Here is a 27,900-nt window from a genome sequence, read left to right as displayed (position 1 = left end):
CCTCCATCTATCCAAATCCCACAATTTTCCTCCCTCCCCTCCATGTCCAGCAATTAATCCTCTCTCCCTGGGCTCTGCCCTCCCATCCATGTCCATTGATGCTCCTCTCTCCCCTTCTCTCCCGCTCCCATGTCCACCTGCCCCCCTCCATGCCTTCACCCATTTTCGCTCATGTATCCCCTGTGCCTTCACCCATTCTCTATTTCTCTCTCATGTGCCCTCTGTGCCTTCACCCATTCTGTCTCTCTCATGTGTCCCCATGCCATGCCTTCACCCATTCTCTCTCTTATGTGGCCCCCCTGTGTCTTCACCCATTCTCTCTCATGTAACCTCCCCACTCCCCCAGTGCCTTCACCCATTCTTTTTAATATGCCGTGCCTTGTCTTGCCTCCCCTCCCACAGTTCTCTCTTAATTACCTCCCCCACCCACCCACTTGGTCTGGCATCTCTCCCTCTCCTCCCAGACCGCCAGCAACTCTCTCTCCCTTCCCCTCTTCTCTTTTTTTAAAGTTACATTTGTACCCCACGCTTTCCCACTCATGGCAGGCTCAGATCTTCAAGTATTTAAATTTACCTCGGTTGCAGGCAGCGTCAGTGAAAACTCTGTCTGATGTCCCACCAGCCTTCCCTTCGCTCGTTCGTTCTCTCAGTGCCCCGCCTTCTTCTGACATCATTTCCTTGGGGGCGGGACACTGAGCGGGAACGAATGAGCGAAGGGAAGGGTGGTGGGACATCAGACAGCGTTTTCACTGACACTGCCTGCAACCGAGGTAAATTTAAATACCGCCGGGAATCGGGAGCGAAGGAGGCTGACCGAGGCACGCCGCGCGGGGCCCCCTTAAGTGCGAAACCCTATGCTCGGCCTAAGACCGGCCCTGTCTGCTGGGATTAAACTGCAGTTCCTGCTGGTGGACAGGGCTGCCAAGAGGGGGGGGGCAAGATTCCCAAGGCCCGGCCTCCAAGGAGGGCCCGGCGCCAGCAATAAAAAGGGACTGCTCTGCCGGCCACTGGTCCTTCTTGCCGCGTCCTGCCTATGCAGAAACAGGAAGTTACTTCAAAGGAGGCAGGATGCGGCAAGAAGAAGGACTTGTAGCCAACAGAACACTCTCTCTTGTTCCCTGCTGTGGGAGGGAGGCAGCGGCAACAGTGGTAGCGGTAAGGGGGAGTGGTGACAGCAGAGGGGGGCGGTAGCGAGGCCTTGAAGACTGTTTTCCCCAGGCCCAGCTTTGTCTCTCGGTGGCCCTTCTGGTGGGTGACATGCCTCTCCTCCATGGCTGTTCTGTTAATTCAAGTCTATTGAACATGCTGCTATCCCTTCATTTGCCTAGACATCTATTACAAATTCAGTCAGAGATACAATGCTGCTAATGGCAGTCAAGACTTACCAAGGAAACCTTGTGATTGTCAGGGAACTGAACTCTATCACTATAATAACTTAAGTAAAAATAAAACTGACTATCAGGCTTATTTTCAAAAGAGAAGGGCGCCCATGTTTCAACACAAATCAGGAGATGGGCGTCCTTCTCCCAGGGTCGCCCAAATCGCCATAATTGAAAGCCAATTTTGGGTGTCCTCAACTGATTTCCGTCGCGGGGACGACCAAAGTTCACGGGGGGGGGGGGGGGGGGGGGGGGGGTGTCAGAAGCATAGCAAAGGCGGGACTGGGGTGTGCTTAACACATGGGCGTCCTCGGCCGATAATGGAAAAAAGAAGGGCGTCCCTGACGAACACTTGGCCGACTTTACTTGGTCCTTTTTTTCTTATGACCAAGCCACAAAAATGTGCCCTAAATGACCAGATGACCACTGGAGGGAATCGGGGATGACCTCCCCTTACTCCCCCAGTAGTCACTAACCCCGTCCCACCCTAAAAAAAAAAGTTTAAAAAATATTTTTTCCAGCTTCTATGCCAGCCTCAAATATCATACCCAGCTCCATGACAGCAGTATGCAGGTCCCTGGAGCAGTTTTAGTGGGTACTGCAGTGCACTTCAGGAAGGTGGACCCAAGCCCATCCCCCCCCATCTGTTATACTTGTGGTGGTAAATGTGAGCCCTCCAAAACCCACCACAAACCCACCTTATCCACATCTAGGTGCCCCCCTTCATTCCTAAGGGCTATGGTAGTGGTGTACAGTTGTGGGGAGTGGGTTTGGGGGGCTCAGCACACAAGGTAAGGGAGCTATGCACCTGGGAGCTTTTTCTGAAGTCCAAGGAAGTGTCCCCTAGGGTGCCTGGTTGGTGTCCTGGCATGTCAGGGGGACCAGTGCACTACGAATGCTGGCTCCTCCCACGACCAAATGGCTTGGATTTGGTCGTTTCTGAAATGGGCGTCCTCGGTTTCCATTATTGCCGAAAATCGGGGACGACCATCTCTAAGGTTGACCTGAATTTCGCGATTTGGGCGTCCCCGACCGTTTTATCGAAACAAAAGATGGCCGCCCATCTTGTTTCGATAATACGGGTTTCCCCGCCCCTTCGTGGGGACGTCCTGCGAGGACGTCCTCAGGAAAACATGGGCACCCTGTTCGATTATGCCCCTCTATATATCAACTTACACAGAAGAAATTGTCCACCAGTAGTAATTTCATTTTTAAAGGCACTTATGTGGTTGGCATTAAGATAAAACACAAAATTTGTAGCAAAAAAATAGATACTTACAGCATCACCCCCATCAGCAGCCATTAGAGATGTTGAGGATGGAAAATTGAACTGTCACAAAAAACAGAGTATAGAATTAAAATCCAGTTGGTTTGATGGCCTCATGATTGGTTCTCTGAGACACTGAGCTTTGCTTGTATTGTTTGGAAGGCTGAGAGTATTGTTGTAGACTCTGGGTGGAGGTACTGCTCTGCTTTTCTGGCCCTTACCTCTTCAGTAGTTGAAGAAACCCACTGTTTTCCTTGTAACTCATTAATGGGTGGGTGGGGGTGGGGTAAACCTGTGTTAAAGGTAGTTTTCCTGAAGGAAAGGACAATAGGGCAGCTACTTTCTTTGTTGTGCATGTATGTGTGGGTGGGTGTGTTTGTGGAAAGGGGGAGGGGGATGTGTTTTAGGCATCTTTCTTTTCACCAGTAGTCTAAAGAGTTTATCTGTTTTCACGTGGCATTACACAGTTTAAAAACTACATGAAAGATAACATACCACAGAGAAACTAAAAGTAATAGCTACAGATAAGTCTGACAGAGTTCCCTCTGTGATGACAAGTGATAGTTTTCAGAAGTATAATATGAGGATAATTTTACAAAAGGTTGTTCAGGCTAACAAGGCACAAAGGTGAATATGTTATGCCTATTTTTTTGTGCCTACCTGCCTTTATATAATTACCCCAAGGAAAATAGGAGCACATATTCACACCTGCCCCAAGGTAGGTGTCTTTATGTATGTGCACGCAAGAATAAATAAAATACAAGTATATGTATCAATCCTGCCCTTCTCCACCTATTCTGCACTCCCCCTGAAAACTTACACATGTATCATGTAAAGCAGGCATTATGTTGTGTGAGCTTCTACTTTTCACATACTCAGAGAAATTTATTCCTATATGTACAGAGGCTGATAGCACACATATCTGGACAGTGCCGAGGCGGTCCATGGGTGGAGCTAGAGAATATCTGGATAGCAGCAATATTCAGACTGATAACCGGATAGCTGGTCAGCGCGAATTGCTAGATATTCAGCGCCGGCTGGTATCCAGATACTGGTATTCGTCTTTTTTTACCCGAATATCCAGTCTTTTGTTTTTTTAATCTACAACAGCCATTGTTAAAAAAAAAAAAAGAAAAAAAAAACACTGACTGCCACGGGCTGAATTTCAATCCCTCACTTATTGCATAAGCATTCTTAACCATACCTCTTGGCCAACTTCAAAAGTATTTTTAAAAAGATTTTAAATATGCACAATAATAAAATCCTGAAACCTTTTTTAGAGTTAAACCAAAGAGTGGTGATATGAGGGGATATGCAATCCATGAGAGGATAAACACAATGTGACACCAGTATGGCACACACTTACTAACACAGTTTAGTTGATTTTATGCAAAGTTGAAACAATACCCCTGATGCAAGCAAGTGCCGAAATGTGGCTGTGTTGGGTTTATGTCCATCCAATAAATTATTCATTGTGTGCCATACTAGTGTCATATTGGTCACCTTTTTAAAGTTTACATACATAAAATCATATCATTGTTGCTTGAATAATTTACTGCTTAAATTAGAAATGTGGAGGGGCATAATCGAACAAGGCGCCCAAGTTTTCCTGAGGATGTCCCCGCGAAGGGGCGGGGAAACCCGTATTATCGAAACAAGATGGGCGGCCATCATTCGTTTCAATAATACAGTCGGGGACGCCCAAATCTCAACATTTAGGTTGACCTTAGAGATGGTTGTCCCCGATTTTCTGCGATAATGGAAACCAAGGATGTCCATCTCAGAAATGACCAAATCCAAGCCATTTGGTCATGGGAGGAGCCAGCATTCGTAGTGCACTGGTCCCCCTGACATATCAGGACACCAACCGGGCACCCTAGGGGGCACTGCAGTGGACTTCAGAAAAAGCTCCCAGGTGCATAGCTCCCTTACCTTGTGTGCTGAGCCCCCCAAAACCCACTCCCCACAACTGTACACCACTACCATAAGTACATAAGTATTGCCATACTGGGAAAGACCAAAGGTCCATCAAGCCCAGCATCCTGTTTCCAACAGTGGCCAATCCAGGTCACAAATACCTGGCAAGATCCCAAAAAAGTACAAAACATTTTATACTGCTTATCCCAGAAATTGTGGATTTTCCCAAGTCCATTTAATAATGGTCTATGGACTTTTCCTTTAGGAAGCCGTCCAAACTTTTTTAAAACTCCGCTAAGCTAACCGCCCCTACCACATTCTCTGGCAACGAATTCCAGAGCCCAATTACACGTTGATTAAAGAAACATTTTCTCAGATTCATTTTAAATTTACTACATTGTAGCTTCATCACATGCCCCCTAGTCCGAGTATTTTTGGAAAGCGTAAACAGACGCTTCACAACTACCCGTTCAACTCCACTTATTATTTTATAGACCTCTATCATATCTCCCCTCAGCCGCCTTTTCTCCAAGCTGAAGAGCCCTAGCTGCTTTAGCCTTTCCTCATAGGGAAGTCGTCCCATCCCCTTTATCATTTTTGTCGCCCTTCTCTGCACCTTTTCTAATTCCACTATATCTTTTTTGAGATGCGGCAACCAGAATTGAACACAATATTCTAGGTGCAGTCGCACCATGGAGCAATACAAAGGCATTATAACGTCCTCATTTTTGTTTTCCATTCCTTTCCTAATAATACCTAATGTTCTATTTGCTTTCTTAGCCGCAGCAGCACACTGAGCAGAAGGTTTCAATGTATCATCAACAACGACACCTAGATCCATTTCTTGGTCTGTGACTTCTAACGTGGAACCTTGCATGACGTAGCTATAATTCGGGTTCCTCTTTTCCACATGCATCACTTTGCACTTGCTCACATTAAACATCATCTGCCATTTAGATGCCCAGTCTCCTAGTAACGTAAGGTCCTTTTGTAATTTTTCACAATCCTCCCGTGCTTTAACGACTTTGAATAACTTTGTGTCATCAGCAAATTTAATTACCTCACTAGTTACTCCCATCTCTAGGTCATTTATAAATATGTTAAAAAGCAGCGGTCCCATCACACATCCCTGGGGAACCCCACTAACTTCCCTTCTCCATTGAGAATACTGACCATTTAACCCTACTCTCTGTTTTCTATCTCTTAACCAGTTTTTAATCCACAATAGGACACTACTTCCTATCCCATGACTCTCCAATTTCCTCTGAAGTCTTTCATGAGGTACTTTGTCAAACGCCTTCTGAAAATCCAGATACACAATATCAACCAGCTCACCTTTATCCACGTTTGCTCACCCCTTCAAAGAAATGTAATAGATTGGTGAGACAAGAGTTCCCTTCACTAAATCCATGTTGACTTTGTCTCATGAATCCATGCTTTTAAATATGCTCTGTAATTTTTTTCTTAATAATAATCTCTACCATTTTGCCCGGCACCGACGTCAGACTCACCGGTCTATAATTTCCCGGTTCTCCTCTGGAACCTTTTTTTAAAAAAATCGGCATTACATTGGCCACCCTCCAATCTTCCAGTACCACCCTCGATTTTAAGGATAAATTACATATTACTAACAATAGCTCCGCAAGCTCATTTTTCAGTTCTATCAGTACTCTGGGATGAATTCCATCCGGTCCAGGAGATTTGCTACTCTTCAGTTTGTAGAACTGCCCCATTACATCCTCCAGGTTTACAGAGAATTCATTACGTTTCTCCGACTCATCAGCTTCGAATACCATTTCCGGCACTGGTATCCCACCCAAATCTTCCTTGGTGAAGACCGAAGCAAAGAATTCATTTAATCTCTCCGGCTTTGTCTTCCCTGATTGCCCCTTTTACTCCTCGGTCATCTAATGGTCCAACCGATTCTTTTGCCGGCTTCCTGCTTTTAATATACCTAAAAAAATTTTTACTATGTGTTTTTGCCTCCAACACAATCTTTTTTTCGAAGTCCCTCTTAACCTTCCTTATCAGCGCCTTGCATTTGACTTGACATTCCTTATGCTGTTTCTTATTATTTTTCAGTGGGTTCCTTCTTCCATATTCTGAAGGATTTTCTTTTAGCTCTAATAGCTTCCTTCACCTCACTTTTTAACCTGTCAGCTGTCGTTTGGTCTTCCGTCCTCCTTTTTTAATATGCGGAATATATTCAGCCTGGGCTTCCAGGATGGTGTTTTTGAACAGCATCCACACCTGATGTAAATTTTTGACCCTCGCAGTCGCTCCTCTAAGTTTTTTTTTCACCATTCCTCTCATTTTATCGTGGAGGGGGATAATCGAACATGGGCGCCCCTCTCTAAGGGCACCCATCTCTAAGGATGGCCCTGTAAAGTGGCGGGGCAACCCGTATTATCGAAACAAGATGGACGTCCATCTTTCGTTTCGATAATACGGTCGGTGACACCCAAATCATGAAATTTAGGTTGACCTTAGAGGTGGTCATCCCTGGTTTTCGGCGATAATGGAAAGCGAGGACGCCCATCTCAGAAATGACCAAATCCAAGCCATTTGGTTGTGGGAGGAGCCAGCATTTGTAGTGCACTGGTCCCACTAACTGAGTGGAAAAAGCCCTTCCCTTACCGATCTGGAATGGAGGGGAAGTGACGGCAGTTGAGGACGTCCAAAATATGGATGTTTCTGTGAGAAGGATGTCCATGCCTTTGCTATGCCTCCAACACCCTCTTTATTTATTTATTTGGATTTTGGATCACAAGTAGCAGTTGTGGGATTTGCACTGGCCACCTCTAGATTGCAAGACCAATGCTCTAACCACTAGGCCACTCCTCCACTCTACTCCACTCCCTTGAAATTTGGCCATCCCTGTGGGGGGCAGTTGAGGACATCCAAAATGTATGAAAGAAGGATGTCCACGCCTTCGTCATGCCTCCACTGACACACATATACCTCCCCCCCCCCCCCGGGACCTGCATACTGCCCCCCCCCCCACAGGGATGGCCAAATTTCAAGGGAGTGGAGTGGAGTGGCCTAGTGGTTAAAGCACTGGTCTTGCAATCCATAGGTGGCCTGTTCAAATCTGACTACTGCTACTTGTGATCCAAAATCCAAATAAATAAATAAATAAATAAAGTGGATGTCAGAGGCATAGCAAAGGCATGGATGTCCTTCTCACAGAAACATCCATATTTTGGACAACCTCAACTGCCGTCGCAGGGAAGGACGTCCTCAACTGCCATCGCAGGGACAGAGGCATAGCGAAGGACATACGCTAAAAAAAAGCCCTATTAAATATTAACCATCAATAACTGTGAGAAAAAGTGCCCAAAACTCTCTAAACAGATTCTTTTGGGCACTTTTCCTCACAGTTATTGATGGTTAACATTTAATAGGGCTTTTTTGTGAAACCAATGATTTTTCTCCATAAAGGGAGCTTTTTTCATTGGTTTGTTTTTTGTCCTGCTTACTAATATCATGGACCAATGATAGTAATCTGCTCCAAATATAGCTGAGGCGCTCTCTTTGTGGGAGCAAATATTCATGTTGGAATTGTCTCTCTAGGAAGCTTTGAGGTCCGCTATTTTCATAACTATAAGTTTAGAACGCCACTGTGGGAAAAGCAGCCCAAGTCCAAACTGGTCTTCAGTATTAGTACATTTGCTTTAATTACCAGTTTGTTCCCTCACTGTATTATTTGAGGGATGACCCAGATCGTGCCTATGAATATCCTTACAGACCATCTCAATACTATCTGAATAGTGCCAAGATGGTGCATGAGCAGACAAAAATGATATTCAGACCACTATCCTTAACTATCTGGATACAGTTAAAACAGAAAAAGTACTCTCTTTCACTTTATGTGGAGAGTTCAATTAGTGATTTCAATATTGCTTCTATCCTGATAGCGGCAGCACCCACCACTCTATCTGGATATTCAGTACGCTCACAATCCACATGATAACTCTAAATATCAGGATAATCTTTAGACATCAACCACCGAGTTTAATTATTGACCTGCTAGTTTCTAAATATTTAAATTATTGCCAAGTACTCTTGAAACAAATATGGGTTGACAAAGCTCTGAGCCTTGTTCTTACATATTTGTAATCAAGAAAACATGAATTCTCAGCTTCCTCCAAGACTTGGTTGCATGCCACGATTCTCTGTCATCTGTTGCACATGTTTCATTACCTCGTATTTAAAAAATCTGACTTGTCCCTAATGTCCAGCTAAGCTGCCAACCAGCTTGTCATGTGCTGTACATATCCAAAATTCCAAAGAGATTATCAAGAGCTCCATTCATCCAAACTTAGCAGTCAGAAAAATGTCTGGTAGAAAGAGATTCACCAACTCTGGCAAATGGTACATAAAGTCAAATCCCCTGTTGAGTAAAATGTGGCTTGCAAATGTTGCATAAACCTCATTTATGTTACTTTGTAGGATGACCTCCATTATGAAGCTTCACTGTGCCTGCGTCTCATTGTTTTCCATGACATACATACTGTCACTGATATCAGGAATAGAAGTGAGACCTTGTGCTGATCCAGGGACCAGCAGTCAGAAGCCCAATGCTTCACCTGCAGCGACCACCTTTCCCCAGCGGTTGAGCCCCTGGGTTCAGGTGGCCAACAGGACATAGGAAGTCGGGCAAGAGAGAGGACTCAGGTTCAAGACAGAAGGAGGCGAGAACAGAGCTATGCAGAAGTCAGGTTCGGGCAGTGGTCAGGGCAGGCAACAATTCAGCAGAGGTCAGGTCCGGGCAGTGGTCAAGGCAGGCGGCGATCTAGCAGTGGTCAGGTCCAGGCAGTAGTCAGGTCAGGCAGCGATCCCTCAGAGGTCAGGTCAGGGAGGAGCCAATCTGCTTTTTGCTGGCCTCCCACTTAGTCACCTCTCCCCTCTCCAGTCGGTTCAAAACTCTGCTGCCCGTCTCATCTTCCGCCAGGGTCGCTTTACTCATACTACCCCTCTCCTCAAGACCCTTCACTGGCTCCCTATCCGTTTTCGCATCCTGTTCAAACTTCTTCTACTAACCTATAAATGTACTCACTCTGCTGCTCCCCAGTATCTCTCCACACTCGTCCTTCCCTATACCCCTTCCCGTGCACTCCGCTCCATGGATAAATCCTTCTTATCTGTTCCCTTCTCCACTACTGCCAACTCCAGACTTCGCGCCTTCTGTCTCGCTGCACCCTACGCCTGGAATAAACTTCCTGAGCCCCTATGTCTTGCCCCATCCTTGGCCACCTTTAAATCTAGACTGAAAGCCCACCTCTTTAACATTGCTTTTGACTCGTAACCACTTGTAACCACTCGCCTCCACCTACCCTCCTCTCTTCCTTCCCGTCCACATTAATTGATTTGATTTGCTTACTTTATTTATTTTTTTGTCTATTAGATTGTAAGCTCTTTGAGCAGGGACTGTCTTTCTTCTATGTTTGTGCAGCGCTGCGTATGCCTTGTAGCGCTATAGAAATGCTAAATAGTAGTAGTAGTAGTAGTAGTAGGTCCAGGCCGTAGTCAGATGAGGTAAAGAACAACTGAAAGCGCACAAGACTCCAAGAAGGTAGTAGCTGAGGCAATAAAGTAGTGAGAAGTTCCTGGCTCTAAAGTGAAGGTGTCTGACATCAGAGTAGGCACGCCCAGAGTGTAAGCGTGCTAAAGTGTAGGCGCACCCAAGCAGATGTAGACGCTCTCAAACTGGAGATACTCAGAAGAGAGATATTATGTGTGTCGTAGGTGTGTACATCTGGCTCCATGTTTGATATTCAAGGTTCGTGACACATACATTTTGAAGTTCAGATTAAAGAACCACACTGAGTATGTTCAGTCATGGACTTTCGTAAAGAACAACCTGAAGGCAAAAATGTTTTCCTACATTTCATATCCTAACCGTACTCTTTTTAGATGTGTTTCTAAAAAAAAAAAGAAAGTGACTATTGTTGAGGGTCAGTCCATCTGATTGTCTATCCTTATGCATCTGTTTGTGCATGTCTAAAGAGATGCATATGGATTAACTGACAAGGAAGGAGCAGTGAGCCATGGGGAGGTCAGGCCCCACCATCCTATTCACTTACCATTAGGTACTAGGCCACTGTTAGAGACAGGATGCTGGGCTTAATGGCCCTGTGGTCTGACATAGTATTGTACGGTATATTTTATGTTTTTATAAACTTTTTTCTGCTGTATGTTTCATCTACTGAATTTTGGTTTTCTGTTTAAAGCTAACTAAAACAGATTTAGCCCCTTCCTAAGTCTTATACCCCCTGGGTATATTTCAAATGGGGAAAAGCTCATTGTCAGGTCCTTAGGCTGTAAAACTTTTATATTTAGCTCCAAAAACCACTCTGCACATAGAAGATGGTATTACAACAAAAGTTAATCTTTAGGTTATAAATGACCTAGAGATGGGAATAACTAGTGAGGTAATTAAATTTGCTGATGACACGTGGAGGAGCATAATCAAATGGGGCGCCCAAGTTTTCTTCAGGACGTCCTCGCAGGACGTCCCCGTGAAGGAGTGGGGAAACCCGTATTATCGAAACAAGATGGGCGGCCATCTTTCGTTTTGATAATACGGTCGGGGACGTATTTAGGTCGACCTTAGAGATGGTCGTCCCCGGTTTTCGCCGATAATGGAAACCAAGGACGCCCATCTCAGAAACGACCAAATCCAAGCCATTTGGTCATGGGAGGAGCCAGCATTCGTAGTGCACTGGTCCCCCTGATATGCCAGGACACCAACCAGGCACTCTAGGGGGCACTCAAGTGGACTTCAGAAAAAGCTCCCTTACCTTGTGTGCTGAGCCCCCCTAAAGCCTCCCCAAAACCCACTCCCCACAACTGTACACCACTACCATAGCCCTTAGGGATGAAGGGGGGCACCTAGATGTTGGTAAGGTGGGTTTGTGGTGGGTTTTGGAGGGCTCACATTTACCACCACAAGCTGCCCTTTTGAGGTAAACTCTTGTTTGGGGAAGAGCTGGAAAAGCAGGTAAAGGATTTAGGGTATGCTAAGTCCCAGTGGCAGTAGAGGATAAGTACAAAGGTTCCTTTAGGGCAAACCAGTCACGCCCTTGGCTTAAGGACTCCAGGAAGCACAGGCCAGGATGTCCTCCTGCTCTGTAGAGGCCAAGATATCAACTGCATCAGTCCTTTCATTCAGACAAGCATACCTCTGCCCAGCCTACCAGGGCCTCACCAGCCTATTGCTCTTCACAATGACGGGCTGCCGGTCCACTTTTCTCACCCGCTGGTGAGGGGTCACCTGTCAGACTTTTACGAGGAGTGGACTAAGATCATGTTGGACCAATGGGTCTTCGATACTATCAGGGAAGGTTACAGGCTAGAGTTCTCGTTTTACATCCCAGATTCCTTCTTGGAGTCCCCGTGTTGTCCATGCTGCAAGCCTTTCAGGACTTAAGGGCCATTGTTTTCATCCCTCATCAAGAGCAGGGTGGGGCATGTTATTCCATTTACTTTGTGGTTCCGAAGAAGGGTGGCTCTTGCTGGCTGGTCCTTGATCTCAAAGTGGGTCTACAGGTCTTTCAGGGTCTGGCATTTCCACATGGAGATGCTCTGCTCAGTCATTGCAGTGGTTCATCCAGGAGAGTTTCTCAAGAAGGCTTACTTTCACATTCCTACTTGGCCTCCTTACCAGCGGGACCTTCAGTTTGCAATGTTGGGGCAGCACTTCCAGTTGCAGGCCATACCGTTTGGCCTATCTACAGCATCCCTGTCTTACTCCAAGGTCATGGTGGTAGTGACGGTCTTCCTTAGGAAAGAGGGGATCAAGGTACACCCTTACCTGGATGATTGGCTAATCAGGGTGTCGTTGGGTCCTGAGAGTGCTTGGATGATGGCTCGAGTCATTTCTCTCCTGCAATCCCTTGGCTGGATCATCAATTTTTCCAAGAATCAGTTGACCCCATCCCAGGACACTCATCAGGGCACAGCCTTCTTGCCTGAGCTCCACAGGTCAAGCCTCAGGGTCAGATTCAATTATTGCTGTCCTTTCCAAGTCCTCATGCCTGGGATTATGCCCAAATGCTTTGCTCCATGGTGGTGACCCTGGAGGTGGTTCCATAGGCCAGAGTACATGAGGCCACTGCATTTATCGCTTCTGTCCTGGTGGGCTCCAGTGTCACAGGACTATCACCGTCGGCTTTCCTGGCTCCCACAGGCTAAGTTCAGCATGCACTGGTGGCTGCAGCCTGACCACCTCCGGCAGGGGGTGCTGTTGGAGTCCCTCCAGTGGTTAGTGTTGGTCACAGATGCCAGCCTTGCTAGTTGGGGAGCTCATTGTCAATGCTGCTATGCCCAGGGGCTCTGGTTGGAGGTGAAGGGATGGCTGATCAATTGGTTGGAGCTTTGAGCTGTTCGACAAGCACCGAAGCTCTTTCAGGTTATTTTCCATGGGCATCCAGTCAGAGTCCTATCAGACAATGTGACAGTGGTGTCATACATCAGCAGGCAGGGCGGCACTCAAAGTACTCAGCAAGCAGCCAAAGCCCGCCTTCTGTTTCAGTGGGTGGAGCATCATGTGCCTATCCTTTTAGCAACTCACATTGCCGGAGCACTAAACATTCAGGCGGACTTCCTAAGCAGGAACTCTCTGTATCTGGGGGAATGGAAGCTGTCCACAAAGGTGGTTTGGCTGCTTGTCCACAGGTGAGGAACCCCAGCCATAGGCCTTATGGCATCACGTCGCAATGTGAAGTCTCCTCGATTCTTCAGCAGAAGAAGGGAGTGCAGTTCTGAGGGGATTGATGTGCTTCTTCAGCCTTGGCTGGAGATGGATCTGTTGTACATCTTCTCCCCAGCTGATGATTGGCAGAGTCCTGCATTTGATTTTTCTTCACCCTGAGAGGGTGATTCGGGAGCTCCAGACTGGCTGTGCAGGCTATGGTATGCAGATCTGGTTCTGCTTCTGGCAGACAATCTGTTTCTGCTGCCACTTCTTCCGGATCTCCTCTCCTAGAAGCCAGTACTCATGGACGATCTGTCTCATTTGCAGAAGAGAAGTTATCCGGATATGATTACCACCCTGTTACAAGCTATGAGCAGATCTTGAGAGTATGTGAATCCTGGTGTGCAGGAAGGGCTCCTCCATATATTGACTGCTAAGAGCCCTATTTCAGAAATTCTAATTCTGAAACGACCCTATGATGATTTATGAAAACAGAAAGGGTGTGCTTAGCTTGAAAACTCATGCTGTTGAAGACTATCAAGCTTCACTTTTTCTGTGAAATCAGCCTTACTGAATTCAGTAGCTTCTTTTTTTAACCAATGGATGCCAAGTCAAGACATTTGTTACAAAGGGTGATGGACTGGTGAATATAATTAGTTTTGTTTTTGTAGCTTCATCAGACTCGTTAAGTATGCATTGAGTCTGTAGGAAATGAGAAGGCTTGGATTCAATCTATGACCATGCTAGAAATAACCTGGGTTCTTTCAGCTTGAGTCAACTCTAGGGTAGTAGGTGGGGGAAGCATTTCAGATTTTAAATAGAACTGGTTAATCTGTCTCTAAAGGAACTTGATGTTTGTGTCACAGTCTGAATTAATCAGTTGTGATTTGATTGGTGTGGAAACTCACTACACTCGAACAGGCAGAAGTAGTAGGAATGGAAAAATATCACGAATTTGTGCATTTCATTTATTGAGATGCCCAAAATACTTTGCAATTTCAGCAGTGACATCTGAGCTACAATTCAGACAGTGCAGAGGAGTCAGAAACTAAGACAAAGCAGGTGATATGATTTGCTGTGGAATACACAGAGCAGTCACAAGGGATTCAAACCTAGAACCTAAAACTGTTCTGATTACACGATGAAGTGTCCTGATTTCTGGACCCCATGACCTCCCATGAATACAATAGAATCTGTGTTTTGTAGCCAGGGACCTTGAAAGGGAAACAACTCATGGAATTTCCCTTGGCATACAAGGTACATCCACAAAGTACCTCTCTACTTTGAATCTGCTGCATGTGCAAGTGGCAGAATGGTGCAACATTGCAGGCGTATATTTGCAATTTAAACAGATGTGTGTGTTGATGCCCCTAACCTGGGAATGCCTCTTTTTTAATCCATCCAAAAGTGCTCATGTTGTGAAAGCCATGCATATTTTTAGATGATGAGGCAGTGCCATAGCCAGAAGACAATTTTTGGTTGGCCAACTGGCGGAATGAGTGGGCACGAGGCATTTCCTCTCCACCTACTCTGCCCCCTTCCCCCAAACTTTGAAAAGTAAAACCTTTGCTGGAGGGATACCCCGAGCCTCGCCAGCTGAAGACATCCTCGGCCAAACCCCAGGCTGTCAGAACACTGTGGCAGTCAGCAGATGCACTCTCAGCTTACAACACTGGTACCCCATGTATGCTCAGTTCTCTCACATGGTGCCAGTGTTATCAGCTGGGGGCACAGCCACTGACTGCCACAGTGTTCTGATGCCCAGGAGTCTATGCTAAGGATGTCTTCAGCTGGCAGAACTTGGTTTACACTGCTGCTGGATGAATTTGAGCCAAAAATGTACGTATTTATGCCCACCTGCAGCTATGCCCCTGCTATAAGGGGGGAGATTTGTAACCACTACAATATACTTAGGACCCGATATTTAAAAGGATTTCTCTCCTAACTTTGAGAATTCTGTTCCTAAGTTTGTCTCTTTAAAAATTTACTAGTGCTGAGTGCCTAAATTATTCTCAAAATTTTAGTAACTCCTAAATTTAGGAGTATAAAAAGTGGGTGGCAACAGGGGTGGATTTTCAGCACTAGGCTCATAAATTAGGCTCATAAATCTAGACAAAATAATGGCAGGCCTAAATTTATAATCATAACTGTAAGCTCCTAAATTAAGATGCATTTTCAGATGTCTAAAGTTTGGCCGAAAATAGGGCAGAAATGTAGTAGCTAAGGAGGTTATTTTAGAAGCTCTACTTTTGTTTTGGACATTTGAAAACTGGCATTTAGGCATCCATATTGCATAGAAACCATATGCCAATTATATAAAGCCAGAATATCAGTGTCTAACACTGCAGTACGTGCATATGGCAAGGGTATGTGGTGTGGGCGTGTTTTGGACATTTTCAGCGTAAGAATGTCTTTCTCAAGTATTTTTGAACAGGAGATCACAACATTTTTCCTGTTCGGAAATGGCTGTTCAAAGGACATTTTTTTGGACGTTATAAACTGGATGTCCCAATTCTGACTTGGATGTTCTTTCAAGAATTCTCCTCCTTGTATCCAATTTTCTAAAGTAAGGCACATGCCTAACTTCCTTTTGAAAATTGTCCACAGGTATAAAGTAAATACCCATGAACTTTACATTTGCTTTTTCTGCAGCTAAAATTTATTTGGAAAACAAAATACATAGATTTAAAATGCAGCCCTGCTCAAAATATGACCTGGGAACAACTCTCTTTAATCCAGCTAATGAATATATGCTATAGAGAGAATTCCATGCTTACATTTTAGCCACGCTAAGGAGAGCAATTTTCACATAGTCCCATTTATCCAGGACAATTTCCCTCTCTGTTGGGTCTATTTACCAAGTTGCAAAATCACAACACAAGTTGTTTCTCAATTAATGCACGTTGTTTGCCAAAACAAACATAGGGGAGAGGATTTTGCAGTTTACAATGGAACTAGATCAGGTGCAGTTCAAATTAAATGTAATGAGCATACACAGTGACACATTACCAGATGCACTAAACTTTAACGACCCTTTAACGAAGAAATTTTCAACCCTAGCATGCATTAAAGGCTATTTTCCGACGACGCTAGCAGCTAAAGAAAACGGAAGGCAAACGAGTCACTTCCAATTGTAATGTGGACAATTCAGAATGCACTAACCATACCGACGATTGCACCGAATCAGTTACCGCGATAAATTTAACGTGAAGTCAGACCTGTCGTTAAGGCCTGAGCTGTCATACAGACACTGCTCCCCGCTTCTCCCTGCAGCATAAAAATCCAAGCTGGCACGTTTGAAAATATAAATAACCCACACAAACACGTGGCTCCCTGCTTCCCCCTGCTTAAAATATAAAATCAAACCAAAAATAAAAAAAAGGATCGGGAGGGGGCAAAGGTGCTCGTCAGGAGCGTCCTGTATGGACGGCCTTACCCCCCCCCCGAGGTCGCCGCTGCTCCCTGCTTCTCCCTGTATTAAATAAAAAATCAAAACAAAAATCAGAAGTTTAGCAGCCCCGCCCCCTCCCTTCCTGTCTCTCTCTTTCTCCTCCCACAGCTCCGCCTCCTGCCATCCTCCGCCCCTGTGCTCCGCCCCCCTGAGGTTGTCGCCGCCGCTCCCCCCCTCCACCAGACCCACCCTCCACCGGACCCCCCCTCCGCCTTACCGGGCCCGCGCAGCGCCTCTCACCTCTGTGTGAAGGCGCTGCACGGGCAAGAAGATCATCTGATCCCTGCGAGTCTTCAGGATGTCTCTCCTTCCCTGACCTGGGCCCGCCCCTTCTGACGTAAGTAACCTACATAGGGGGGCGGGGCATGGGGCGGAGGATGGCAGGAGGCAGAGCTGTGGGAGAAGGACAAAGAGAGAGACAGGAAGGGAGGGGGGCCGGGGCTGCTAAACTTTTGATTTTTGTTTTGATTTTTTTTTAATACAGGGGGAAGCGGGGAGCAGCGGCGACCTCGGGGGGGGGGGGGGGGGGGAAGGCCATCCATACAGGACGCTCCTGACGAGCGCCTTTGCCCCCTCCCGATCCTTTTTTTATTTTTGGTTTGATTTTATATTTTAAGCAGGGGGAAGCGGGGAGCCACGTGTTTGTGGTTTTTTTTTTGGTGGTTGTTGTTTTGACGTTTGTGGCATGTGCAGAGCAGTCAGCATAACGCTTGGCTGCTCTGCGCATGCTTTAGGGGCCGATTACCGATGGGGATTACAACAGTTTAACGAATCTGTAATGCATTGTACTTTATAATACTGCACCGAACATATGCGACTTGTTTTTTTGGTGCATTCTTCGTTTTTTTCAAATTCGGTAAGCACTTTTACGTTTTAGATTTTTTTACGTATGGTTGATGCATCTGGGCCACAGTTTGCAAAAACAAAAACAACAACAACAAAAGAACTTTGCACTACTACTCCAGAGTTATACTTGAAGAGGTGAAGCTAGTGTTCTCCAGGAGCATCACCAGCCTTAGGTGCCTGTGATATTCATGGGAAGCTTTCTTAAAGGGGCCAAAAAGCCCTGTAACATGCCCCTCCCCCATGCAAGCTTCTTGATATAATCCTTGTGCGTCCTGCCACCCCGCTAGCCTCTAAATATCTGAAGTACTTACATACCCACCCTGGTCTCTAAATCTTGCCCACACAGGAAAATCCCTCCTGGGTGGGGCCATGCTCCCAGGGAGTGCCTCAAACTTTACCACCACCCCCTTGCCCCTACTCAGCTTACCCTAGAAGAAAAAGTAATAAGAACTGTCACAGAGTGAAAAATAAAGGCATTTATGCGGTCAATGCCACTTACAACTGCATAAATGCTTTTGAATGTTGACCTCAATGTGTCTGATATGAGAAGATGGAGATATGAGGAAGCAGATACGAAATGGGTCCGTCGGGACCGCACTGCTGTTTGCTTTCCCACTGTAATTGAACCGCTGATTATACACGCGGCACTTCAAAGATAAGTTTCATAAATAGTTTTCTAGATAAGTGCTTGTTTATTGGGACTGTTCAAATTGAAGATGCTTTGTGTAAAGGAGGTGTTTTTTGGGACCCATGATTAACAATCTTTTTTACTGTGTGCAGATACAACCACTGAAGCTGAAGCGGGGGTCCCTTTTTGAGAATTGTCACTGTATTATGAGGTTTTTTCTTCCTCTATTTTTGCTTAAAAATGTGAGGGTTGACTGCTATATCCACTTGTGCTCTTTGAGATGTTCCTGGACTACCAGCATGCATGGCCAGGTTGTCTAGCTGGAACTCACAAGTTATAGCCCAGTCTCTCCTTTCTGCTCAGTATACAGAAGGGATGTAAAGGCTCCCCTGTTCCCTCAGGGCAGCAACTTAAGCAGTTCTGATACCCGTGAAACCCCCTTCCCCACTCCCCCATGGGAGCGTTTATTGAGAATAAGGAGAGAGAAGAAATCTTGGTAAAGTGCTTTTAAAACATAAACAGGTTTATTCTTTACATAACATAAGAACAGCCATACTGGGAAAGACCAATGGTCCATCTAGCCCAGTATCCTGTTTCCAACAGTGGCCAAGCCAGGTCACAAGTACCTGGCAGAAAACCAAAGGTTTTCTGCCAGGTACTTTCTAAGGCGAACTGTCAGTTTGCTTGTCTTAGAGGAGCTGCACAAGAATGTGGCTCTTTGAACATTGTTACATTTGCAGGAGGGGGGTGGATCTCAAGGCTCTGCCTACATGTAAATGGAGACAGACAGGCAGAACACTGGGAGCTCTTTTACACAGTATGAGTGGGTTGATTCAATAAAAGGGAAAAGGCCTGTGGGATCCATGATGGACACACACTGAATGGAGAGAGCTGGATCAGAATAAGGGAATTAAAAAACCTGCTCTCCACAAGTTTAGTACAGAAGTACATAAGTAATGCCACACTGGGAAAAGACCAAGGATCCATCGAGCCCAACATCCCGTCCACGACAGCGGCCAATCCAGGCCAAGGGCACCTGGGAAGTTTCCCAAATGTACAAACATTCTATACATGTTATTCCTGGAATTGTGGATTTTTCCCAAGTCCATTTAGTAGCGGTTTATGGACTTGTCCTTTAGAAAACCGTCTAACCCCTTTTTAAACTCTGCCAAGCTAACCGCCTTCACCATGTCCTCTGGCAACGAATTCCAGAGTTTAATTACACGTTGGGTGAAGAAAAATGTTCTCCGATTTGTTTTAAATTTACTACACTGTAGTTTCATCGCATACCCCCTAGTCCTAGTATTTTTGGAAAGCTGGGGGTGGGGGAGGGGGAAGTTGGTGGCATGGTTGGAAATTCACTGTTGGGTTTGGTTCTGTGTTACTACTACTACTACTACTACTTAACATTTGTAAAGCGCTACTAGGGTTACGCAGCGCTGTACAATTTAACATAAAAGGACAGGCCCTGCTCAAAGAGCTTACAATCTAAAGGACAAGTGAGTAGACGATACGATGGGGGCAGTCAATTTGGGGCAGTCCGGATATCCTGAAGGTAAGAGTTAGGTGCCGAAGGCAGCATTGAAGAGGTCATAGGCGTAGTTTGACTGTTTCATTTGGGGGGGCAAAGAACGGGCGGAGCATATTAGCATATCATTTGCATATATACATATGCAAATGAATATGCTAATATGGAGGAAGGAATTGAAATTTACAGGCAAAATATCACAGATGCACATTTCAAAAAGCTGACACATTTCAATTAATAAATTATGAATAAAATACTTTTATCTACCTTTGTTGTCTGATCATTTAGTTTTTCTATTCGCTTTGGTCCCAGTGTCTTCTGTTTTATGCAGTGTCTTCTTTCCAGTAGGCTTCCCTCTGCTCCCCACCCTCCCAGTCCCATCCATCTCATGCTCCTTCCCTCTGCTCCCCACCCCTCCCAGTCCCATCCATCTTCTGTTCCTTCCCTCTGCTCACCATCCCTCCGTCCCATCCATCTTCTGCTCCTTCCCTCTGCTGTGCCTGACCTCTCCCAATCCCATCCATCTCCTGGTCCATCAATCTGCTCCCCACCCCTCCCAGTCCCATCCATCTTCTGTTCCTTCCCTCTGCTCACCATCTCTCTGTCCCATCCATCTTCTGCTCCTTCCCTCTGCTGTGCCTGACCTCTCCCAATCCCATCCATCTCCTGGTCCATCCCTCTGCTCCCCACCCCTCCCAGTCCCATCCATCTCTTGCTCCTTCCCTCTGCTCCCCACCCCTCCCAGTCTCAACCATCTCTTGCTCCTTCCCTCTGCTCCTCACCCTTCCCAGTCCCATCCATCTCTTGCTCCTTCCCTCTGCTCACCATCCCTCCGTCCCATCCATCTTCTGCTCCTTCCCTCTGCTGTGCCTGACCTCTCCCAATCCCATCCATCTCCTGGTCCATCCCTCTGCTCCCCACCCTTCCCAGTCCCATCCATCTCTTGCTCCTTCCCTCTGCTCCCCACCCCTCCCAGTCCCATCCATCTTCTGTTCCTTCCCTCTGCTCACCATCCCTCCGTCCCATCCATCTCTTGCTCTTTCCCTCTGCTCCCCACCCCTCCCAGTACCATCCATCTTCCCTCTGCTCCCCACCCCTCCCAGTTCCATCCATCTTCCTTCTCCTGCCCCCCCCCGCGAGGTCCAAGATCGTGACTCCGTTTACCCCCTCTCTTCCTCCCTCCCTCCCTCCGGCGCAGGCAACAGTCTTCTTCAGCTTTTTTGTGTTCCTGGCAGCGGTAGCGTTGTACACGCTGCCTTCGGTCTGCCCCGGAAGCCTTCTCTTCAAGTTCCTGTTCCCACCTATGCGGGAACAGGAACTTGAAGAGAAGGCTTTGGGGCAGAGCTGAAGGCAGTGTGTACACCGCTACCGCTGCCAGGAACGCTGAAAAAGACTGCTGCCTGCGCCGGAGGGAGGGAGGAAGAGAGAGGGGTAGACGGACACGCTCCTCTCCGTCCGCTTGGCTTCCCTGCCCTCTCTGTCTGCGTCCCGCCTTCCTATGACGTCAGAGGAAGGCGGGACGCAGACAGAGAGGGCAGGGAAGCCAAGCGGATGGAGAGGAGCGCGTGCCTGCATGTTTTTTTTTTTAAAACTAATGGCGCGGCGGCGGCTCGTCGTCGTTTGGGGGGGCATTGCCCCCCCTCGCCCCCCCAGTCTACGCCTATGGAAGAGGTGGGCTTTAAGCAGAGACTTGAAGATGGGCAGGGAGGGGGCTTGACGTAGGGGATCAGGAAGGTTGTTCCAGGCATAGGGTGAGGCGAGGCAGAATGGGCGGAGCCTGGAGTTGGCAGTGGTGGAGAAGGGTACTGAGAGGAGGGATTTGTCCTGTGAATGAAGGTTTCGGGTGGGAACATAAGGGTAGATGAGGGTAGAGAGGTAGTGAGGGGCAGCAGATTGAGTACATTTGTAGGTAAGAAGGAGGAGCTTGAACTGAATGCGGTATCGGATTGGAAGCCAGTGAAGTGACCTGAGAAGAGTGGTGATATGAGTATATGGTCTTAGCTTCTGGTTAAGATGGGAGGCAGCTCTCTAGAGGGAAAACCCCATTAAAAGCTGGTAATCATGAACCCCAGCAAGTACAGTATCCTTAGAGGCTCTCCTGAAGACAAGAAAAGCAGCAGCCCCTGGGAGCATTGCTCAAGAGAAGGAGGCCTTTAGGAACAGCTCAGGGCAGAATAAAATGGCCTTTGGGGGCACTATCGGTGCCTAGGGCTGAGAAGAGCAGAGGTAGCCCTCTAATGGGAACCCTAGTACTGGTGGTTCCAGAGCCCTGTGGGCTGGTAAGCCTGAACCCCAGTAGGGAGAAACCCTAGAGGCTCCTTGTGAAGAGCGAGAGACAAGACCTCCAGGGCAAGATTTAGAGAGCTAGGGACAATCCGCACTAGGGGCCCAGCACGGGAGAAGGTTCCCTGGGCTTGGCCAGTACTAGAAGCCCAACAGAGGATGATAGCTCTTGGAAGGACAGGGTCCTCAGAGCCCAAGGAAAGCTTCCAGGAAGTTGCAGTAGAGACAAGCATAGCCAGCCTGGAAGTCCAGCAGCCAGCAGCCCAAGAAGTCTTCAGCTGAGGGGTGAGGTCTGTGGGGACTGGGAGAGGGTGGACTTGCAAGTAGAGAATGACACAGGGATGGGGAGCTGCAATAAAACTATGGTAACAGAAAACAAAGTGGGCCATTTACTGCAGGTGCGGAAGCAAAACTTTTTACCGCCCCGCGGGAATGGTAAAAAGCCTTGGTCCCACAGTAAAAAAACAAACAAAACCCAAACAAAAACTCCCACGGGTCCAGCATCTCTGTGTATTCCTCCCTCCCTCCCCCCCCCCCCCCCCCCCCATATAGGAAGCTATATCAGAAGGTGAGACCGGCAGAGGAAGGCCTCAGAGCAGGCCTGTGCTCCATCTGGTAGAGGTGCCACGGTGGAGGGGGGAGGAGGACAACGACAACAACTTGCTAGACTCATGGGGAGGGAGGGAGGGGAATGCTGGAGGATAGGGAGAGATCCTGGAGCTAGAGGGAAGGGAGAGAGGTGCTGGACCATGGGAGGAGGCTGGAGGGAAGGGAGAGAGGTGCTGGACTGCAGGAGGGCTAGGGCTGGAGAGCTAGAGGAAGGGAGAGAGGTACTGAACTCATGGGGGAGGGCTAGAGGGAAAGGAGAGAGGTGCTGGATCCATGGGGAGCTGGAGGAAAGGGAGAGAGGTACTGGACCCATGGGGAGGGCTGGAGGGAAGGGAGAGAGTTGCTGGACCTCTGGGGGGGCTGGGGCTAGGGTGAGAGGTGCTGGACTCATGGAGGGGGCTGGAGAGTAGGGAGAGAGGCGCTGAGCCCATAGAGGGAGCTGTAGGGAAGGGTGAGAGGTGCTGGACCAGTGGGGGAGGGGGTTGGAGGGAAGATAGAGAAGGCTGGACCCTTGAGGGGCTGCTGGAGGGAAGGGAGAGAGGTGCTGGACCTGCAGGGGGAGGGAAAGAAAAGAAAGATGCTGAACAAGGGGATGAAGGAAGAGGAAGTGAAATACTGAACACACAGCGGAGAGAGAGAGAGGGAAGAGAGATGGAGACACATTAGTGTGAGGGAGGAAGAGAGGGAAGAAGCTGGACATAGGGAGGTATACAGAAACAGAGGGATTATGATGGGCATGAAGGAGAGCATTGAGACAGGAACACAAAAGGGAAATGCTGTATGCAGATGGTATAGGGGTAATGCCAGGCATGGAAGGGAGTATGTGGGCACAGAGGGAAGATGCTAGACATAGGGGAGAATAGGATCACAGAAGGGAAATGCTGGACTTGGGGAACATAGGGACACAGAGGAGTGATGCTAGGCACAGAGGGAGGGACAGAGGGTGGTGATCATGAATGCAGGGGAGATGCTGGACAGGGAAGTATAGGGGACACAGAGATGCTGAACACAGTGAAAGATAGGTACACAGAGATAGAAGATGGATGGTGAGCATGGAGAAAGAAGAAATGTCAAATGGGCAGGACAACAGGAAAACCGCAAAAGTGGAGAACACAAAAGGTCTCACGAGAAGTACACCAACAGAAAAGAGAAATGGGTGAATGACCATGGACTCCGGAGATGAAAAGGACAATCTTGCAATAATACAGTAAAAACTGCAACACAGCGTTGTATCGAGTCTTTGATCAATAAAGCTTCCTAAGTACAAGATAGTCCTTTTCATCTCTAGAATCTGTGCTCAATCTCCCACTTCTCTTTTCTTTCAAATGGGCAGGACAACCCTGACGAGTGAGTTCAGAGAAGACAGAGGGAAACAGAAACCAGAGCCTGGGACCAACATGATTTGAAAAATAAAATGATCAGACAACAAAAGGTAGAATAATAATTCTATTTTCTATTTTGTGATTAGAATATGTCAGATTTGAAATGTGTATCCTGCAGAGTTGGTGTTAGACATGGCTGGGGCCTAGTTAAGAAATTTGGGAGGGGACCCCCAAACAGAGCTGCCAAGGGATCCTGATTTTTGAGAGGGAGATTCTAGTACTTGCCCATCCACACCCATTCTACCTTGGCTCCACCCATTCTGTCTTAGCTCCGCCCACTGTACCTCATGTCATCTTTTTCTTTTGATGTAGGCGTAGGAAAAAAAAGATTTTAAATGCTACCAGATTTCAACCCAATTCATGTTTAATGCAGGATTTAAATGATATAAATAAGTAAATTTACTTATCCGTTAACCCCATTAATATTACGTTTACTACAAATTGCATATTCTTCTTACTACTTGTAATTCTTCTTATTGTTACTATGTAAGCCGCATTGAGCCTGCCATGTGTGGGAAAGCGCGGGGTAGAAATGTAATAAATAAATCAATAGAAACTCTGAATGTTGAACACCTGATTCTCATAACATGATGTCTGTTTTAGAGGCCATTTACCTTGAGAAAAAAAAATCTCTGCACAAATATAACAGTGCTAGGGTGTCCCTATAACCAGCCCCTCCAAATGACACACTGATTACACTTTCTAACAAATTACTATTCTACCTATGAAAAGTTATTCAGTAGTAGTAGTAGTAGTAATTATTATACTTCCTCTGTGTACATCTGTATTCTGCACAAGCCAATATGTGAGATAAGTAAAAAAAAAAAAATGCTACCAACAATATAAGCATGACAAAGTGGATGCAGCAGCTCATCGGTTACCGTTTGCTTACTTTGTTGAAGGAGCAACAGAGACTAACCTATTGGCTTCAACTTTTCAGCCTGTCTCCCTCCATGATGCAGCCTCTGCAGCAGCTGCAACAACAACAATAAAAAAAAAAGCAAACGCAGGGCCACAGCAACCTGCAGGCATGCGCTGTCGGCTCTTCTGGTCCTGTGCTCCCACTGACGTCAACTTCGAGTTCCTGGGGCTGAGGACCGGCAGAACTGACAGCGCATGCCTGAAGGCAGTGCTGCGGCTCCGAGTTTGCTTTTTTGTTGTTGTTTTGCCACTACTGCTGCATTGGGAAAAGTAGCAGCAGCGGCGGCAGTGAAAAAACTATTCCATCCAATTGGGAGACTTTCCCCGCTTTGGCAGGAGTGCGGGAGATGGCCCACCAAAGTGGGAGTCTCCCACTGAATGTGGGAGACTTGGCAGGTCTGCCAAAGTCCACTACCAGGCCATGCCTTTTTCAGCTTCCAGCAGGCTTAGGGCTCTCTCTAGCCAGGGGGCAGTTGTCCTAGTTGCACTCCCCTAACACCATCCCTGGCATGCGTCGTCTTTATATTTTGCACAGTATAGGAGGAAATGCATCTCTTTCTATGTCTTTGATGTTGTATTACATGCAAGGTGTGGCTTCTTGGGATTTGGGTTTAATTTATGTTTATCATTTTTGGCCAGCAAATATGTATTTGGCATTTGTGTTCTGTGTGTGGCCCAGGTATTCTGTTAGCATGAATTTTCTGTGTACCATTCTGTAGTTATTTGGCTTGTTCAGTTTTCTCAGTAGTTGAGGGGATATTTGTGAGGGGGGAAGGGAGACAAAGGTTTTGTTGATCCTCGTTCCGTATTTTTTGTGATTGCCAACGGAGACGGGGACAGAGTTCATGGGGACAGGGCCAAACTTTGTCCCTTTATGCACCCTGGTCCACAAAATCATTTACGGGGAAGCCCCGACCTATATGTCAGACCTTATAGACTTGCCTATTAGGAACGGAAAAAAGATCATCATGCACATTCCTCAATCTCCACTATTCTAACTGTAAAGGGCTAAAATATAAATCCACATACGCGACCAGTTTCTCATACATCTGCACGCAGCTATGGAGCGCACTACCGAAGGCCATAAAAACAACGCAAGACCTAACCATTTTCCGAAGGCTACTGAAAACAGATCTTTTCAAGAAGGCATACCATAAACATCCATCCTAAATACCAAATAATAACATTATACACGATCTATACAAAAACAAACTTTTATCGCATGACTGCTTAACCTCTTTGCTATTAATGATCAAGCACTACCACTTTAAACCTTATGTCGAATAGAGTCTCTCTATAGTCGATGACCTAATGTACGTTACAATCCAATTTATTACTCAGGAACCTTCGTGCAATACCATAATGTATTCCTCTTTACCATGTATGTATGCACATGATATACAGTATGTATATACCATGATCTGTTCCATATATATTATGTTACATGTATGTTACCATGTATGTATGCACCTTAACGCAATACCATTTGTGATTCTGTTAACTGGAAATGGCAATCGCCATTACAGCAAATGTAAGCCACATTGAGCCTGCAAATTGGTGGGAAAATGTGGGATACAAATGCTACAAATAAATAAATAAAAATAAATAAATTCTCTACTTGCAATGAAAGGAAAGGAGGGACCTACACACACAGTCACACCCACATACTGATTTAACTAAGCAGCAGGGAAGAGCTTAAAGCTACTCCCTTGGCAAGCAAACTGAAAGGGTTTGAAAAGTGTGAAAGACTATAAATTACTGGTTTTAAAGATCAGAGCTATAGACCAATGCTATTGGTTTCAGTGCACAAATACTGAGATAAGTATGTTGGTGTTTGTTTATGGTAACTGAATTGATGTGCTGAAATCCTCATTTCTTTGGTGCATAAGATGGTGAATATTGAAGTCTATGTAAGCAGTTCAGTAAAACCTGTTTAATTTATTAGCCAGCCCTGTTCAGAGCAGTCTTTTGGATTTTTCCTGGGGCGGGGAAGAGGGTAATCCCACCCGCTAATGCTTTTCTTCCCCATGAGGAGGCACCATGCAGGAGGGTCTAGCTAGGTCGAGCCCAATCCAGGAGCATCCTGTAAAGGGGCGTTAAATCTGTATATTTTATTATCACTCCTTAACCTTTGCTTATACCAGCTTCGGTAGCTCAGTATGTCTGGGATCTATATTGATCAGGCTTAGACTGAAGGGTCTCCCCTAGTAGTTAAGGGTCGGAAGCCGTGGAGGTGTCAGGAGTCAAAGATAATTATTCAGGCTTGAATCAAGATTTTATAATCAGGGGAATTTCCCCTCTGAAACCTGCTCACTCCCACTGATTATAACCAGTCACTTCCAGTTTCTTCTGCCTCTTTCTCTGCTTGCCCACCACTGAGGTAGAGAAAAGGTAAAATCCTATTGGCTCAAGGTCTGAACATGCTGAACACAGAGATGCCTACGGAACTCCAGGATAAAATTATTCATAGGTACTAATAAAGGGAAGATGACAGGAAAATTTCTATGTGTTTGAATATCTCTTTGGGTACTGAGAGGTCCCTCACTGTAAAGTGGAAACAGTCTGGCACCACTAAGATACTGCCTCAGCCAGGCTGTCCCTCCAAAGTCAGTAGCTGTGGGTTAAGGAAACAGCTGTGTAAGGTCACTGTGAGGTATAAAGTTACTTTAGAAGAAGATCTGGCTTATGGTGGGGGCAAGAAGGAAGCTACTTAGAGAGCACTGCATGTATGACAGAAAAGGTTTTGTGGTGTGGTGAAACCAAAGTGGAACTTTTTGGTCTCAATGCTAAGCAACATATATAGTGTAAAAGAAACAGCACATCACCCTAATAGCACCAGCCACAGTGACACGTCGGGGTGGCAGCATTAGTTTAGTTCAATAAAACGTTTCCTATACTACCTTCTGACACAAAAGCAGCAGGGCAGTGCACATACAGTTATGAAAGTCCACTTCTACAATTACCCGCCTAATCACTTCCTCTTTTTTTCCC

At 46.4% G+C, this 27,900-nt stretch overlaps 1 protein-coding gene across 4 annotated transcripts in view; it reads right to left on the bottom strand.

Annotated features, from left to right (window-relative positions):
- The window catches only part of IPCEF1 (interaction protein for cytohesin exchange factors 1), a 240,779-nt gene that overhangs the window by 168,114 nt on the left and 44,765 nt on the right, over positions 1-27,900 (bottom strand). For all 4 annotated transcript variants that reach the window (XM_030196563.1, XM_030196564.1, XM_030196565.1 and 1 more), the window contains exon 3: positions 2,659-2,709. In XM_030196563.1, coding sequence (XP_030052423.1) covers positions 2,659-2,709 — 51 coding nt within the window. The remainder of the gene's footprint in view (positions 1-2,658; positions 2,710-27,900) is intronic.

This window comes from Microcaecilia unicolor, chromosome 3, assembly GCF_901765095.1.
Source record: "Microcaecilia unicolor chromosome 3, aMicUni1.1, whole genome shotgun sequence".
NCBI lineage: Eukaryota > Metazoa > Chordata > Amphibia > Gymnophiona > Siphonopidae > Microcaecilia > Microcaecilia unicolor.
This window is presented reverse-complemented; position numbering and strand designations above follow the sequence as displayed.